The 17,849-nt window shown below is 44.9% G+C and overlaps 2 protein-coding genes across 2 annotated transcripts in view; both read right to left on the reverse strand.

Annotated features, from left to right (window-relative positions):
• Positions 1 to 4,531, reverse strand: part of fgd (faciogenital dysplasia) — an 88,683-nt gene extending 84,152 nt beyond the window's left edge. The window contains exon 1 of the mRNA XM_056275373.1: positions 4,423 to 4,531. Coding sequence (XP_056131348.1) covers positions 4,423 to 4,444 — 22 coding nt within the window. The 5' untranslated portion in view covers positions 4,445 to 4,531. The remainder of the gene's footprint in view (positions 1 to 4,422) is intronic.
• Positions 4,532 to 9,580: 5,049 nt separating this feature from the next.
• LOC130108447 (protein bicaudal D homolog 2-like) overlaps positions 9,581 to 17,849 on the reverse strand; it is a 60,196-nt gene continuing 51,927 nt past the window's right edge. Inside the window, exon 10 of the mRNA XM_056275372.1 lies at positions 9,581 to 15,877. Coding sequence (XP_056131347.1) covers positions 15,523 to 15,877 — 355 coding nt within the window. The 3' untranslated portion in view covers positions 9,581 to 15,522. The remainder of the gene's footprint in view (positions 15,878 to 17,849) is intronic.

Here is a 17,849-nt window from a genome sequence, read left to right on the forward strand (position 1 = left end):
CTATTTTCTCTCCTACTCTGCTCTAAGCGGGACCATTACAGTGCGTAAACAGATTCCGTCCTTAGCGTTTTAGTAGTATCCTCGAGCAGCAATACAACCCGGGTCGTTAGCGTGCGATAAACGTGGAATGAGCTGGAGCCACTGCGCCGATTCATACGAAAGAGCAACGGCGTCATCAGTTGCCCCGGCAGCGAAACAGCCAATCACAGCGAGAGCATCCCCTCCGGCCAAGCCCTCTCCAGCGCCAACCACAGGGAAACTCCCACTTCCCTGTTCACCAGGGACGTCATTGGTTGGCCGACTAATCGTGTAACTTTAGTGACGTTGTTGATCACCTGATCCAACGGCCCAATCGTGTAACTTGTTCACTCAGTCACTCTCAGCGTGAGCTGCGTTCCGTTCGACAGTGTACGTAAACAGTACTCTGAGCTCCCCTGTTCAGGAAATGTCGGTTAAGAGAACGTCCCTCGACAAAATGTCTCCATTCGGAACACCCGAAGTGACCGCTGATGTGATGGTGTGTCTAACGTAAAACGTCTAAGGTTGTATTACGCCAACAATATGAGGAAACCCGGCGAAGGCGACGGCTTCGTATGAGAAGACTATTAGCAACTGAACTATTTGGCTCCAGCAAGGGCGCAATGACTGATGGGTAATCTTGCTTATCAACTTCAATTCTTCCCTACACAGTTCACAGTTCCCTTTGAACTGAGCATGTTTTGCTCCCTATGGTTTGGAATCTTCGGTACGGTGGCCCAGTGGTTAGTGCGGGTCACCTCACAGCAAGAAGGTCCTGGGTTTGAGCTCCGGGGTAGTCCCAACCTTGGGGGGTCGTCCCAGGTCGTCCTCTGTGTGGAGTTTGCATGTTCTCCCCGTGTCTGCGTTGGTTTCCTCCGGGTGCTCCGGTTTCCTCCCACAGTCGCAAAGACATGGTAGGTCAGGTGAATCAGCCATACTAAATTGTCCCTAGGTATGAATGTGCCGGCCCTGTGATAGACTGGTGGCCTGTCCAGGGTTTCTCCCCGCCTGCCGCCCAATGACTGCAGGGATAGGCTCCAGCATCCCGCGACCCGAATTCGGGTAAGTGGCTTGGATAGTGGACGGAGTTAGAATCTTACCTAACATGTCTGAATAGCCTGTGCAGTCCACTTGGCAGGGAACTATACACATCATTCAATCACTTAACATGGTCGCTCAGGGACATTCGCCTTCATAGGGCTGGCCCACTGGTCCACTCCAGCCAAAAACTGAGCAACCGAATCTTGTTGTCATTAATTCACACAACAAAATTGTGTATCAAGATATGACAATATCTGAATTTACCGACAAGATAATTGCCCAGCCCTGATAACTTACACTTTCCCTTTAATCACAATGTTGAACAGCAAATGCTGTGAATATGGTTTGATGTAATGATTTATACTTCTCTGAAAATCTGAATGTACATTTTCCCCCTTTTTCTCCCCAGTTGTATCCGGACAATTACCCCACTTTTCCGAGTCGTCCCAATCTCTACACCATCCCCGCTGCTGATCCGGGGAGGCCACGTCTCCTCCAATACATGTGGAGTCGCCAGCCGCTTCTTTTCACCTGACAGTGAGGAGTTTCGCCAAGGGGATGTGGCGCGTCGGAGGATCACACTATTCCCCCCAGGCCCCCCCCCCCCAAACAGGTGCCCCGACCGACCAGAGGAGGCGCTAGTGTGGCGACCAGGACAGCGTCGTACACGGCGCTGGACCAGGACACATACCCATATCCAGCTTCCCACCCGCAGCGGAAATCTGGATATGTCTGTAGCGACGCCTGACCAAGCTGGAGGTAACACGAGGATTCAAACCGGCGATCCCCGTGTTGGTAGGCAACGGAATAGACCGCCACACCACCCAGATGCCCCAAATGTACATTTTTCTGAACGCTCACTCAGGGAAGCATACTAATGTTTTCGACTTTCGTAAAATGTGGGGTTTTAAAATAACTGTTGTACATTTTGGTTGGATCATTGCGGTTTTCACATTTTGCTGTAAATAAGAGGGGATGGAGCCTGAAAATAAATCTTGATATCGAATCACAATATCTATAATACTGTGATACTTGAAAAATGGCAATAGGTGTCTAATCGTTACTAAAATATTGTTGTAATAGTGAGTCGGTAGTGACCTGCCAGTTCCCAGCCCACAGGCGCTCCAACATAACCCAGCACGGCCTGCACTAAAACTCTGCAGAGGCAGTCAGACATGACCAACTGAACAGAAAAACAACAGCAACACACAAACATAATGGGGGTACAGGGGACAGACTAAGAGGTATGCTAGCTGTCTCACTGAGGTCGAATTTTAATTTGGTTTATTTTAATGCATTCGCTGATGAATTCATGCAAGAGTTTCCATTCATTTCGATCCTCCCTCACGATAAACAGAAAAACAAGCACGCAGTACACAGCTCGGTTCAGTCCGAGGGCCCTGGGCCTGCTGGATTCCCATGTGGAGTCAATAGGGTGTAGGATAGCTAACTTCAGGAGAAAAAAAAAGAAAAAAAAACATATTTCATCTGACAGCTGTTGCACTCAGCACCCGACCAGCCGAGTGGAGGAGAGAGGGGTTTGGAAGATGTAAAGATGGGGGAGGAAGCGAAGAGAAGGGGTAGACAGGAAAGGAGACGCACAAAGAGAGAGCGGGGAGGGGGGGGGGAAAGATTGATCTGGGACAGTGTGGGAGAGTGAGGGAAAGAGAGAGATAGCAAAATAAGAGCAAGGTCTTGGGAATGACTGTGTGTGTGTGTGTGTGTGTGTGGGATAGAAACTATAGACTGCTGGACAGCCGGAAAAAGAAAGTCAGCCAGGAGGATTGCAGATCGATCCCTCCCCTGAGTCCCACAACAAACACACACACCCTCTATCTCTTTTTCTCTCTTTTTCTCTCCAAAGATCACTTCGACTGCAACCTCTAATATCACCCATTCAGCACTTCATCTCTCTCTCTCTCTCTCTCTCTCTCTCTCTCTCTCTCTCTCTCTCTCTCTCTCTGTCCACACACACACACATACATACATACATACACACACACATATATATTGCTATCTCTCACCCTCCTCTTTCTTGGTCTTCATGGTAACATCCAGTCTCTGCGTCTACGGTCCATGTTGCGGTTTAGTTTATCTCCAGTGTTCAGGTTTTCATGGTAACTTATTGTGGTTTGTTAGATGATCGCTGTTAAAGGCCAAATGCCCCAGATCTGTCATCTAACGACCATGCAAAAGGCCATGCTGAGCACAAGACACAATATAGAATCCAAGAACTAGACACACTGCACAGTGACTGGCTGCTTTAGAGAGAGATCCCCCCCCAAAAAAACCCCCAAAACAAAACAAAAACAAAGACATATACAGTGAGCTTCCTTTGTCATCACTGTGTCATAGAAATGCAAATACAAAAAAGGTCCCATTCATCCCATTCAACAATATGGTGTGTGTGTGTACACACACACACACACACACACAGAGTCTGAGTCTAATCTTCACACCAGGTGGTCCTCCTACCTACTCCAGGCAGACACAGGCATGCACAGAGACGGGCCGACCCACAGACACTTTGGGCCCATTTCTAATCTCATTCCTCTCCACTGCATCACAAGCTCTGCTGCACTCAAATCACATTCCACACACCGACAACAACAATTAAGTCCTAATCGTCACAAACATATCTGTACACACGCACGCACGCACAGGCACACACACACACACACACACACACACACACACACAGACTTTGTTCTGGTGACTTCAAATGCTATATCTTATCTGTGGTGTGCAGAATGACTCCAGTACTTATCATTCACCACCTATCAGACAACAACTCTGCTGTCCTGCCATCATCATTATCATTGTCATTTTACCGACCCTCATCTTTTGCCCCCTCGTCATTGCGGTTTCATTTTCTAGCCTATTTTACACTCTGTGTGTGTGTGTGTGTGTGTGTGTGTGTGTGTGTGTGTGTGGGTGCGTGTGTGTGTGTGTCAGTGTGGGTTTGATTTCAACATCAGTCATAATTTCGCCTCAGATTCGCAGGATTAGGGCAGCGGTGACGTCAGAGTTAGTACTTTTTGGCCATGGCACTGCGTTGCTCCTATTCTTGTCACGTCAGCTCAGCTGTGCAAAGCATTCGATGATGCAAAATTGACGAACAAAGCCACTCAATACGCTATGCGTGTGTGTGCGTGTGTGTGTGTCTGTCTGTGTGTCTGTGTATGTGTGCGTGTGTTGATACGGGCCGAGAGCTGCCCCGTTGACAGCTGGGAACGAAGGCATTTTGGAAAGTCAAATCCTGCGCCCAAAGAGCCTTTCACATGAAACGTACGGATGAAAACAACCCACGGCTCTTCGATAAACCAGATAGCGAGTGATTGTGTGTCGAGCGTGTTGGCTTACCAGTGGCTGAGACCCCCTGCATCTTGCACAAAAGTTGCGCTCCAATCTTGCAACGCTGAATCTTCCTTTTCCCGCAGAGATTGGAAACAGTGCCCCGGCAAACGGTGTAAACTCGGAGGAGTGTCTCGACTTTTTGGAGCCCCCCCTCCCCTCCTCCCCTTACCTCCCCCTCCTCCTCCCCTTCTTTTTCACAAAAGCTTCACTGACGGACCCGGGTCACTTCGCGACTCTCGCGGACGATACAGAAAAACGGAACGAGTCATTTTTTTATTTTCATTTTGCAAAATGAAAAACACGTATCCATGTAGTCCCTTCTCCTCCGCGCCGGGGCCGCTCCGCCGTTGGAGAGAAGAAGAAGATGCGCGCTCCCTGTGCGCGCGCGTGCCCGCTGTCCCATTCATTGAACATGTGGAGGGGCCAGAATGAGATCCAGTAAACTAGTTGATATATATATATATATATATATATATATATATATATATATATATATATATATATATATATATATACAATATAAATAATATAAAACTTTGTTAAAAGCAACACTCAGCGGAAGGGAAAGTGCACGTGATGTGCATGACGATGTAGTACATGGTGTGTTCTCTCCTGAGTAGCTTTATTGACAGCTGGTGGTTGCTTATGGCATGAAGCAGGCTTGTACTGTCTCATTAAAAATTTACTTGACTCACTGGATTTTATATATATATATATATATATATATATATATGAGTTTTTTTCTTCTTGAAACCGTCAATGGTGTTGATAAAAGTGCTGAACAAATGTGGAGCGGAATATCAATATTGATGTAAGGGGAAAAAAACCTCTTATAGCAGTACAAGCCTGTGCGTCGTGCACTCATCAGCTGCTAATGTGATTCAGCAAAGAAAACACACAGTATACGTTTCCCTGCATCACGCCCCTAAGTATTACTGTCCACCGAAATACATAGTACTTCACTGAATACACAGTACTTTATTAAACATAGTACTATTTAATACATAGTACTGCTATGTATTAAAAGTTTATTCCTGCATATATATACATATACATACACATATATATTACCCTGCAACACAGGGGTCAAGCCAAGGGCTTTTGAACATAGCACAATTTGCCGTGCTGACTTATTTTTTCCTTCATTGCGTCTTACTGCGCATGTCCAGACACAGCAGAAGACGCGGACTATTTTTGCTACCCGCAACGACATCACCGCACATTAAGCCGTGAAACGGTTGTCGTTAGAGGAGGCTGAAATAAGTCACATGAAGAAGTCCTGAACGACAGCCAGGCCCATCTCAGCAGATATGACTCTGCTCCGAAAACTCCCCACTTGCCTAAGACTGAGGAAAATGACCCTGAAACCCAGATACCAACTGGCATTTCTGTGTCACTGCTCATGCCTCCTCTTGCTCTTTAATTGACTGCAGTTTACTCTCTGGTTTCCAGTCCACTGAATAGGTGCCCTCAGCTGTCTCTGACAATCACCGAATAGGGTAGCTAACAACGAGGAAATGACAGGAAGTGAGATATAAACTTCAATGCCTGCAAGAGGCTAGTCTTTATTTTCATGTAAGGTTCTCTTGCTTGGCCCGTTCTTTAAAGTGCGGGAGTTTGAGATCACTAGACATGTAAAGCGAGCAATGTAGAGGTGACACGGCCTGCTTGTTCTTTTCTATGCAGCTCATAAATCTAACACTACGTCCCACTTTGAGATGATTGTCATGTTAGAAACACGCCGCTGTTGTTGAAATAGGGGTTTCTTCATGTCAAACCAATGTTTAGGGGCATGATGGTGGGATCACCAACCCTGCTCGCCTGTCACGTCCCCCCCCCCGCCTTTCTCACTCTTTCTGAAACCCGTGTCAACTCAGCTACGCATCATTAACCCCTTTTGTGGCCGGTGTTGTAGCTGCACGCTTCTCATCTGTCTTAAATCAACATAGACAACAGTGGGGAATGTAATGATATGCCCCCTGTCTGGCTGCTTGCCAATCAGTAGTCTATTTGATGTGTGTGAATCTCTGTAATAGACCGCTGTCACTATCACACTGTGTTACTGCTCACCACAATTATAGTGGTTCACTGGTAGCGATTCAACCGCATGGTATTCAACCAGATTTCAATTTGCAAACCCATGCACTTGTTAAAAAAAAAAAGAAAATGCAACCCCACTTGCTTTACATAGACGTTTCCCATCGCTGTAGAAAACGATTCTGAGCATGTCGGTGCAGAGTATGAAAGGCTGAGTGTTTTTTCGGATGACTGAACTCGTGTCATAAATAGGCCGGGAGCCTGGAGCCCCTGTTTTTGTGCCTCAGTATGTACAGAGTTATCCTTGAGCCAGTCTGAGACATGCTGGCCTGAAGAAAGCGGAGGCACAGAACAGCCCCCTGGGATACATCCTCTCTCCTCTGCTTCCCCAGGGCTCCCCCAGTTCACATCCACCACCAAACAACACCATTCACAAGGAGGCATGCAGGGAGAGAGACAAAGAGAGAGAGCAAAGGACAGAGAGGGTAATGAGAAGAGGAGGAGAGGGAGGAAGGTGAGAAACGGAGCGGTGGGGCGGGGGTTGCCATGAGAAAGATATGGCTAGAGAGAAAGAGGCGGATGACATTAAACTAGATATTAAGTGCAGCAGAGCAGAAGAATAAGTGTGAAAGTCGAGGGAGAAACGTGTGAAATTAGATACCTACTCCTTTTTTTTAACACTCATCTCAAATCCATTCCGTGTGGATATCTCAATCATATGACGGATCACACACGAGGATGGGGCCGGCAGTCTTCAAACACATCCAGTCGTTTTCACATGCAAATGAAAGCCGTCATACCACTGATTGAATCAACGCTTTTATTGGTCGACACCATGGCAGAGACACAGAGACCCACATTGCCAGGCTTCAGCAACAGTTACTGAAGATAATCTGGTCAGATGCATGACTCAGAGCAGGGAGGAGGACTCTAACACCCCAGGTCCAGTGTCGAGACTGTGGAATGTTTTCATATATCATGTGGTTTAGGTTGAACCCCACAGCTCATCAGTGCTCAGATTTTTCTCGTATTAGTATCAGTATTAGTATCAGTATTAGTTATGGTCCAGTAAGATCTACAGCTATACAGAGGAAAACTGTGCGAGATGTTTTGAGTGTCAGTGTGTGTATATATATATGTGTGTGTTTGTGTGTATGTTGAAGCAGATACATGTGAGACAGACATGGTGTGGTCTGCCTGTTTTCTCTCCAGGCCACCTGATGTACTACTCTTCGCTCTTTAAAGGCTTCAAGTGTATTCAGACCATCACATGTCTATGCAGGCTGATACATATAAAGAAGACTCTGTAACGGTCTCTGGTTTAGTGGCCCTATACAAGGGTCACACACACACAAACAACACACACACACACACACACATACACACACACACACACACACACACACACACACACACACACACACACACACACACACACACACACACACACACAGTTGGACAGACAGACCGGTACACACACAAATACCTAATTTTAGGATTTAGGGTAATATAAGATTCAAAATCTTGACGGTCATGACCATGGGCCTTCGTTTGTCTAGTGTGTGCTTTTATAGCTATGATATAACGACATCATGTGGTTAAATTGGGACACTGCATAGCCTAGACGTGAGGCATTTGAAAAACAACCCTGCTTACTTTTGAACCACTTGGTCATCCCAAGAATAATCTTGGCACCTGATCCTGATCATGTAATGAATCCTACTGGCCAATACTCTTTCTGGGAGTCTGGGATACAGGGTCTGGGATACAGGAGCAGACGGGCACCAACACAGACGACCCCACGGTCACAATGATGTCACAGGCTGTGAATGAATTGACCTCTCACCTCTGTCTTTGTTGAGTCCTCGTGTCATATTCAATCAGTCTGGCATATGGTAAATGGTGGCAAATGGTTTCCCTGCAAATGTCTCTGTCAGGAGCTGGTATGACTGACACCACTGTGAATTTCATGGCAAGGCAGTTATTTTTCCTCATTGACGTGTTCATCTGGAAAGCGATCGCTTGGTGTTTCATGTTTAAAAAATCTGTTCAATATACTAGCAAGTGTGTGAGTATAAAAAATGTCAGAGAAACTGGAGTAATTTCATTTGACCAACTGTATTGTGATATATGGATTCGGGGTAGTGGGCAAAACAGTAATGTATTGCAGACTGTAGTTTTGTTTTGTTTGTTTTTAATTCCATTAAAAAGGGCTAATTGATGTGCATACTTTCAGCTTGGATAACCTCAGCGAGAGAAGGGTTAATTAGTCGGTGGCTCGGGCAGGAAATGCTGGGTGTGTGAGAGGTCAAAAGCCATTGGCTCCCATATGTATGTGGGCGTGTCTTCAAATTCTGAGCACAGAAGGCACGAAGAGAAGGAAAGGGGGAAATGGAAAATGGTTGCCTGATATCAGACAGAATTGTCAACTCGTCACACAATTTCTATCTTCAGACTGACATTGCCTCCACTCTAACCGATCTCCGTGGCGGACGGGGATTCGAGTTTCCCTGACCAATCACTACAGACCAACGTATCCGCCTGAATCTAACGTCATTTTAAGTCGACAGTGACGCGTAGTCATGCCAACATACTGGTTTTGCCGGGGTTTTAAGAGAGGAGCGAAGTAAAAGCACTACAAAGCATACATGTCGTCTGACGCTTGACAACGGCGTTAGTCCCGCCCGTGGAGCTGATTGGCTAATCGTTAGCCCCCTCCCTCCCCGTGGCACTCATTGGATAATCGCTTTTTCAACCGAGAAACCGCTTTCACGCTAGATGCCAGACCAGAAGAACCAGTCAACTCTGTGGAGTGGGCGGATTCAAAGGTCTCGACCCAGGCAAGGGAAATGGAATATAGAGACAAGATGATTAATGACGACAGCAGAGAAACAGACAGTGAAGGAGGAGGGAGGAAGGAAGGGGGGTGGAAGTGTTTTGTGCATTGTGTGAAATGTGAGCATGTCCTGGAGTCTCTCAGACAACTGGGAAGTTCCCCCGAACTCCCAGCTGGGAACACTCCGAGGAGAGACCGAGCCTGCAGCATCTGACTGCATACTCGGCTGGTTAACCCTTTGTATGGATGCTGTAGCGGAGCTATAAATAACAACACCGGTGGGCGCACCTTGAGACTTAAGTCACATTTATTGATTTTAGCCAGTATGACTACCTTTACACAGACATACCACCTCTCTACTGGAAAACAAACAACACTTTCATAGGATTAGTTCAGCAGTAATACATCAAAATCATATTTTTAGTTTTTTTGTTTTTCAATTTTTTTCCACCCTTGACAAAGTTATACGTTTGTTTTCGAATTCTGTGTAAAGGTCCCATGACTGAGAAACATGCATATGACATTTAGCTGTAATCAATATGCCACTAATCATAATGCACATTATTGATAAGAATACAGTACTGCATGACAATTCAAATAAATACCAACACATACAGGTGAAGTCATTAATTCATATAAAGGTATCAAACGCTCATTATGGATCAATACTGAAACACAATATGACAATATAAAGTTGTAACGTCTAATTTATTATCACAATGCTATTGCTTCCAGCAAACAGAAAACTTTATTTCCTTTCAATGTAAAACAGTATCTGAATTGCACTTTTTCTTCCTAGCTTCTCATCTGTATTTTTTTTTTTTACTTTTAACGCCTCAACAAACAAGTATTTGCTATAATGGCACTATTCAAGCTTGTTGATGCAAATTCTGTTTTCTGTTTCCTGAAAACACAATGCTTAAGGATGATGTAAAAAAAAGATTCAATAAAAAAAAAAACTTAAAACAAAAAAGAAAAAAAGATTAAATGCGCTCGCTGCACATTTTCAACAATACTATTGATATCACATTACCCTCACCAAACAAAGCTAGAGATACGTAGATGTTTCCAATAGTACACTGGTCTACCCCAACACTTTACAGATGCTTGGAGCATTTTGTTCAATGATAGGAGGCCAAAGGGATTAATTTTGGTTCCCAAAGTCTGATAAAAAAAATTAAAAAAAAACAAAAAAAAAACTTTTCTCAACACCCCTGAATTTATGTGTGGACCACTGACCTACAGAATTCAATACAATTTCAGCTTTCTTGAGCTAATTTCAAAACTATCATCTCAGCCATGAAGGGATATTTCCCTTTGCGCTTATTGCTTTTCACAGTCGTTTTGAAACCCAAAGCCCTGACCTAGAAAAAAAAAACAACCCAAAAAAACATAAAACACAAGTCTAAGATTCTCCCTTGAAACAATGAAAGGCACTACTGGTCAGAAACAAAGAACTAAACAAACCCAAAAGCGAAACCCAGACGCTCTCGTGGAGCGCCGTGGCCTGAACTACACCTTTCTCAATGACGGCTTGTCTTTCTTTCCGATTCTTGATTCTTTTGCAACCTAAATGGTGTACCAAAGACTTGGCACAATAAACAAAGAGAGAATGAAACCATTCCAATTTGGAATTTAATTGACGCACTTGTAGAGAATTCTGACGGCCAGTGATCCCTTTTCAGTGGAACGCCCTCAGTAAGAAGCGAGGGAAGCAATGTCATTTCACTCAATTTTCCCCCAAACACGACTTACCTATTTGAATCAGAGCGTTGTCAAGTTTCATCGAGTTATTTTGAACTATTCCTAGGAATAATAAATACATGGAAAAAAAAACCCCAGAATTTGCTCACCCTGGATTTTTGTTTAGGAACATGGCAGTAGAACGAACACAAAAGAAAACCAACAGCGTAATATATGACAGAACATATAAAACTTTAGCATGATTATGCGACAGATAAAGTTAAATAGTAGGTCTGCGGTTTGTAGTCCATTTATGGCAGAGAGAACAGTCTCTGTCATTTAAATCCACAGACAATGAGAGGATGCGCGATCCTATTGTTTTGCAGCCTACTTAGATACTGAATAACTCACAAACCAGAGGACTACCACTTTTTCCTAAATTAATAATAGCATGTTATATTCCTATATAATGAAAGTGCACAGAATAAAAAATGAAAATAAAACAAATCAAAACAAAAGGATAAAACCAGACACAACTGCTTATCAATTTACATTGAGAAACAATCCCGTTTTTCTTGGCTTTCCATTGGGTCTGTCAACTACAGACTGGTTATTTTTTTCGACCAGGTTGCGAAGTATCTGTCTGCAGACTACAAGACATGGGCAGAATTTGTAGGGGCATAACAGGACTCCCATCACTTGCCCTAACCTTAACCTCAGCGGGGGGGGGGGTCTTCACTGTGGGGGGGGGTGTCTTGTAAATTACGCCCCTGTCTTGCAGTCTGCAGGCAGATACAGTTGGTCAGGTTTGGGTCATAGTACTTGTGAGAGACCAGCTTCCGGCAGCAGCCCGTTAAAATAAAAGACCATATTTCACTACGATACACATCATATTTAAGAGTTCAAAATGAGAAGGAAGAGAGAAGGGACAACTCGGATCAGTGTTTTAATTTTGGTTTGTTTGTTTAATGTCCTCAAGTCCAAATGGCCTACAGCGCTAACTCTTTTTCGGTGAACTGAATCAGCAGTGAGAACGGACCTGGTGTTGGTTTTTCCTTCATCCAGGCTGAACTACTGTATTTACTGCAAAATGGAGAAACAAAACAAATAATCAGAATTAGCATTAATTGTCAATTTAGAGCGACTTGTCAGCATTGTAGGTAGCAGGTCAAACCTCAGTCCATACAGCAAGAGGAAAACGGCGGCTCTAGTTAGTAATAGCAACAGAAAAGTCTCAAGCTGTGTTAGGAGTACCGAGGAAGCTGATGTAATGTCACAAGCGGTTCTGTCATACCGGCAATGTCAGTACATTGCTGAGGTGCTGATGTGAAAGCGCATTCATTAAAGCACTTTATACACGAGCGAACCAGCAGGCGCACCCGGGAAGCCGAAGATTCACAAGTACCGTGACCTTTCCTTTCAGAGTTGACATCACAACCCCGCAGCTGGGTCGAAAGGAACGGGTGTTTCCCATATGCCATGCAAGGTTAATGGAAATGGGTTATGTTTTTGGCATGCAGGCTTTACAACCAATCAGGAATTAGATGCAGTGTATGGAAGAGAACTTAAAGGTGAAGTGGGCGGAGCCTGCAGCCAGAGGTAGGAGGAGTTGTGGGGGGGTTTTTTCTTCCCGGTTACACACTGTGATGACACCAGAAAAAAAAAAAGAAACAACATTGATTTCAAACTAGAAGGAGTGAAGTAAAATAGACCCCGTCGAGGAAGGGGATTCCTATTAACAACCACATCCCGGGGTGTTGGGGCTATCTATTGCTCAGTGTTTCCACAAAGTCTATACATGAGGGAGACAGTCTACTAATTTGAATCAATGTCTTCTGGTAAGTAACCAGCCAATGCAAACAACCATATGACGGATTAAAAAAATGAAAATAATTCATCTTTTACCATCACCCCCCATCAAAAAAAAAGAAGAAAGAAAACATCACCAAGGGTTTCTGTCTTAGCAAACCCCTGGACTCATTTCTCCACAGTATCAGACTCAGTATCGGACACCTAGCTGTCTTTGCCAGTATGTCTGGCTTTCTCCTCTCTTAAAAACACAACTTGTTCGCCTCTCTACTCAGCGCAAACAGATAGAAGCAGAATACATTGCTATAGTGAGTTGAGTAGAAATCAAGAAGAGCAATTGACCTCCGAGGAGGATTTTGCTCTCTCTCTCTCTCTTTTTCTTTTTTGTCTAACGTGTACAAAACCTTGTCTCCATGCTGTGTGGCCTATGGACGCACGCTAAAGCAGGGTTGACCGCTGAGGAGGTTCCACATTATAAGGAACTTGACGAGCTCCCTCTCTTCATACCTGAGAGGGAGGAATACTGTAGGAGGCTTCCTGCAAGATTATAACCTGAAGACGATCATATTGAGAATATAGTTTTTATACACGGGCTACCGATAGCCAAAAAACAAAAACAAAAAGAAAACAGAGCTTAACTTGATTTATCTTGCAGGATTTCCTCACATCAACCCTGCTTTTAGTGTCATAAAGCTAATGTGTTTATGAACCACAAGCAGTACATGGATTTATCTAACATAAGCCCCACTTGTTTTTTTTTCTTCCTCTATCTGCCTAAGCTTACAAGGGGTTAAAGCTATTTTGAGTAGTAAGACAGTACATTGTTTGTCCTCACACACAAAACAACAAATGAGAAGTGAATGACCCTCCATTTGCAATTATCATAAAAACATAAACACGTGAGGGCCATTCACTTCGATGACGAAACCGAGATGTACACACACACACACACACACGCACACACACGCACACACACACGCACACACACACACACACACACACACACACACTGAGGCGAGTGTAGGGAACACGTGCGTGAGGACGTTACCTGACAAAAAAATATTCAGGACATTTTTTTTTCCAACGATCCTTCACTCTTGTTAAAGGGTGAGTGGCGATGCGGGGGGAGCAAGCTGCTGACAATCTAAAAGAGAGAGGGGGTCGCCGTTACGACCAAGCGACAAGACACAGGTCAGAGACATGAGGGCAGGGTTTTCAGCCACATAACCACACTTGAGATTACTTAAAGAGATCGCTCTTAAAATACATCTCGAAAAACAGAAGAGGGGAGGAAGACGAGGTGGGAGAGTGACCGGGAGAGGGGGGCAAAGATCGGCGTTAGCTTGAGTTTAGACACGAAGACAGGGCTTTACATCAACAGATAGATAAATATATCAAGTGTTTGGAGTCGACAGGCACTTTGCCGAGTGATGTTGGTTGGTCTATAGTTTTGCAGATTTCAGATTCAGATGCCGGTGCCTTTTTTATGTTTTGATTTGTGCTATTTCAGAATCTGCTCCTTGTTTTTTTTTCTTTAGAAAATCATCTTTGATCAAAACTATATTGTATCTCTCTTTTCACAGTAACCATTCTATTTTTTCAAATAGAAATTGCGACCTGAGGCACCATTGCTGAAGTGCACTTAATTTGGGCGTGGAGATCGATTTGTCTTAACTTCCTTGCTCTTGTAATATGGCTCTTTAAAAAAATCCACCATAGCATTATGTGTCCCATGGAATAGCCCTCCTGTAGACAGAGACCAAATAACTCCTCTCTTTACAATGTAGAGCCCTGTAGCACATGAAATTGTGTTGTACCACACACCTGGCAACACATACTATAATGTTAAGAAGGTCATTAGCATTTCTGCCGCAACGCCATGCAAAAATATTGACCCTACCAACGTTGGTGTGCGAGCGTCACAACGTTATAAATGATCCTGAAAATAAACGTCTGTGGTCACAGGTGCTCCTTTTCTACCCATCTCATATACAAAATCATCAGTCAACCCACCAAATGAGTGTTGAATTTCTCTTAAGACTACGTCAAATCACACTACCCTGGCAACAGCAGCAGGAAATTGCATATTTTTGTTTCTTTTTCTTCATGTAAACATTAAACAGTGACCTGATTGGACAGTGGGTTGCTGGGCAGAGTTGCGTCCTGGGGGGGCCAGGACAAGAGAGAGAGAGAAAGAAGGACGACAGGGACTCTTTCAAAGGAGCACCAACGCCAACAGACGAGCCTAAGAAGTGAGGACGTCAAATTTAGTGACACGACCATCAAAATGACGTCCCCTTTGTATGTCCTCACCCCCAAACTTGTTACGGTTACCAGGCAATACACTCAGGGGGGCCAGAACAAACAAGCACAAAAGCTACCACCCTTCACATCGTACGTACGGCACCATGACAGCTGAAAGAATAGACACTCCATAATATCCACGAAAACCCCAACAGGATTGGGGCCCTGTAATCCACATGCCATACATGTCTACTGCAGTCCCAGATGTCTAGTGCACACTGTACATACATCTGCATTCCCCTAAGCGTTTACACTAGCAGGCGTGAACAACCGTGAGCATATAGAGGTTAAACACACAGCGGGCCCTACAGGAGCGCAGGCTGGCCGGGGAGCTAAGCGAGCAAGTGGGGCTCTTTAACACTAAGGCAGGGGAGGCTCAGCCGGTGGGCCCCCTCCCCATCTGTACACAGCAGTCCCGTGCGGACTAGGCGGCCGCTTCAGTCGCAGTAGATCTTGTACTTCTCGCTGCAGAAGACCATGGGGCCACCCAGAATGCCGTTGGGCATGGCGTTGTTGTGCTCTGGACGGCCGGAGCCGGAGCAGGTGAGACTCGGACTTACGTGGGGGTTGTTTGCGCTGCTGGCGGCAGCCTTTCCGCGGCCCTTAGCTCGGCCAGTGCTGCCTCCGCGGCGTGTCTGCTCATGGTCAAACTCCAGATCCTCCAGGCGCTGTGTCAGGGCCAGCTTCTGCTGGATGGCCATTCGCAGCAGAGAGTTTAGGGTCTTCTTCTCATCCTCTGCAGCAGCCAGCTGCCTCTGCATCTCATCCAGCTGGGAGACATACTCATCACAGCTGCACAAAGAGATGGAAAAAGAGAAAAGGTTAATGCAGGACTGTAGTCAGCCTACTGAAAGGAGTGGACATTTTTATCTCAAACACAGGGTTTCTTATGCAAGTCAGACTTTGACATACTATGGCTACGAATGCGCTACACTTTATAGTATACTAAAACTTGTAATTTAGTAGAGGGAACGCCAGATAATTGGATATATCAAATGGTATTGACTATGAGCTCCATTTGTTCTAAAATACTGCTTAGTATTGAATACACTTTAATGAGACCATTTAGACATTCTTCTTTTCTTTTTTCTTTTTCTTTTTGGGGTGTAGGTCGAATGACACATCCAAACCCTCCTTGGCTACACCCATGGAGTGTCATATGCTGTTCATACCAAGTTATTTTCAATGTCTTTCCAGCAGGAGGCAGTCAAAGCCACAACATGGGCCACAATGAGGAAATACAACTGAAATACGTCAGATTATGCACTTTAGGGTCTGCTCAAACTTTGCCAAAGATACACCAGTTTTTACAAATATTTATGCACAATATTTTCCATCATGAAACCCAAAATCTTAAAAATTATCTTAAATGAAGCGCTTTCGTCATGACGACCTTTCCCCTGGTGACGCAGTATATCTTTCCACCACCAGGTGGAACCACAGAGACAAACGACACTGACGTGATAACGGCACCAGAGCTCATGCGCCATCAAACTATGATTTCGTCAGCCATTTCTCATGCTCTTCATACATTCATGAACCCTTCCTCTTCCCAGTGGCCGCAGAGTCATTTTCAAGTCATACTGTGAATCACAGGACAACAGCCCTCTTCTGTCTTTCTCCAGTGATAAACACGTGACAACGCCTGTCTTAAGGGACATTATCATGCACTGGTCAGGCTTTCTCCAATCCAAACTGGTATGCCCTATGTTTTGCAGCAGAGAGACACACCCAAACCATGGCATGCAAACATATGTAGCGTTTTAATGGCTGAACAGTGAAAATACAGCTGGCCTGAAGGTTTGCGGCGTTCACCTGCGTCCTCTACTGATCACGCCCCTTCGGGTAAGATTAACATTTATGTAAGACTTTTGAACGCAGCTTTTGGTCTGTCAGAATTACGATAGTGATGAAAGGAGGTGTGTACACACCCATTGGCAGTTAATAATAGATCACACACCTCCCCACACACACCCACCCACCCACAGACACAAAGGGATGAAAGCATTAACCTCGGGGATCACAGAAAAGATCCTCTCTGCGTCACCTGGGAGAACAAGCAGAAGAGGGGAGAGGAGAAAGAAGACATGGCGGTTCATAACTTAAAGACAGTTGAATCAGTTCATCTGGACACCAAGGTTTATTGAGAGGAACGTTTCATCACTCATCTCAGTGACCTCTTCAATCTAAACTTACTGCAGGTATCCCCGCCCTTCTAAACAATGGTGGCATAACGACCGAAAACAACGACCTGTTTCATATACAAATATGGGTTTGGCTATTATCTAGAGTTACAATGGCCATGTGTACTATTCACAGAGGATTGGGGAATAGTTGCAGTCACAGTATTATAAGATGCTGACAGATGTACTCCCCCCCCCCCCCCCCCCGGTTCAGGGATGGTGGTTCCCTTTTCACATAGATGGCCTCTTTGACTCCGCGTTCAAACCAGCATTCCTCCCTATCAAGGACGTGCACATCCTCATCCTTGAAAGAGAGGCCACTGGCCTGTAGAAGGTATAGACTGTGGGGTCCTGGCCTGACGTGTTAGCTCTTCTGTGCTGTGCCATGCTCTTGGCCTGCATCTGTTTAGTTTCCCCAATGTACAAGTCATGGCAACCCTCCTGGCACTTAACAGTGTACACTATAGCGCTTTGAGTGGCTGATGCAGCTAGAAAAGCACTATATAAAATGCAACTTGACTTGACTTGACTATATTGCTCTGTTTGAACCGGGGGACCCGATCCTTGGAGTGGACCAACTT

This window comes from Lampris incognitus, chromosome 2 (assembly GCF_029633865.1).
Source record: "Lampris incognitus isolate fLamInc1 chromosome 2, fLamInc1.hap2, whole genome shotgun sequence".
NCBI classification, from domain to species: Eukaryota; Metazoa; Chordata; class Actinopteri; order Lampriformes; family Lampridae; genus Lampris; species Lampris incognitus.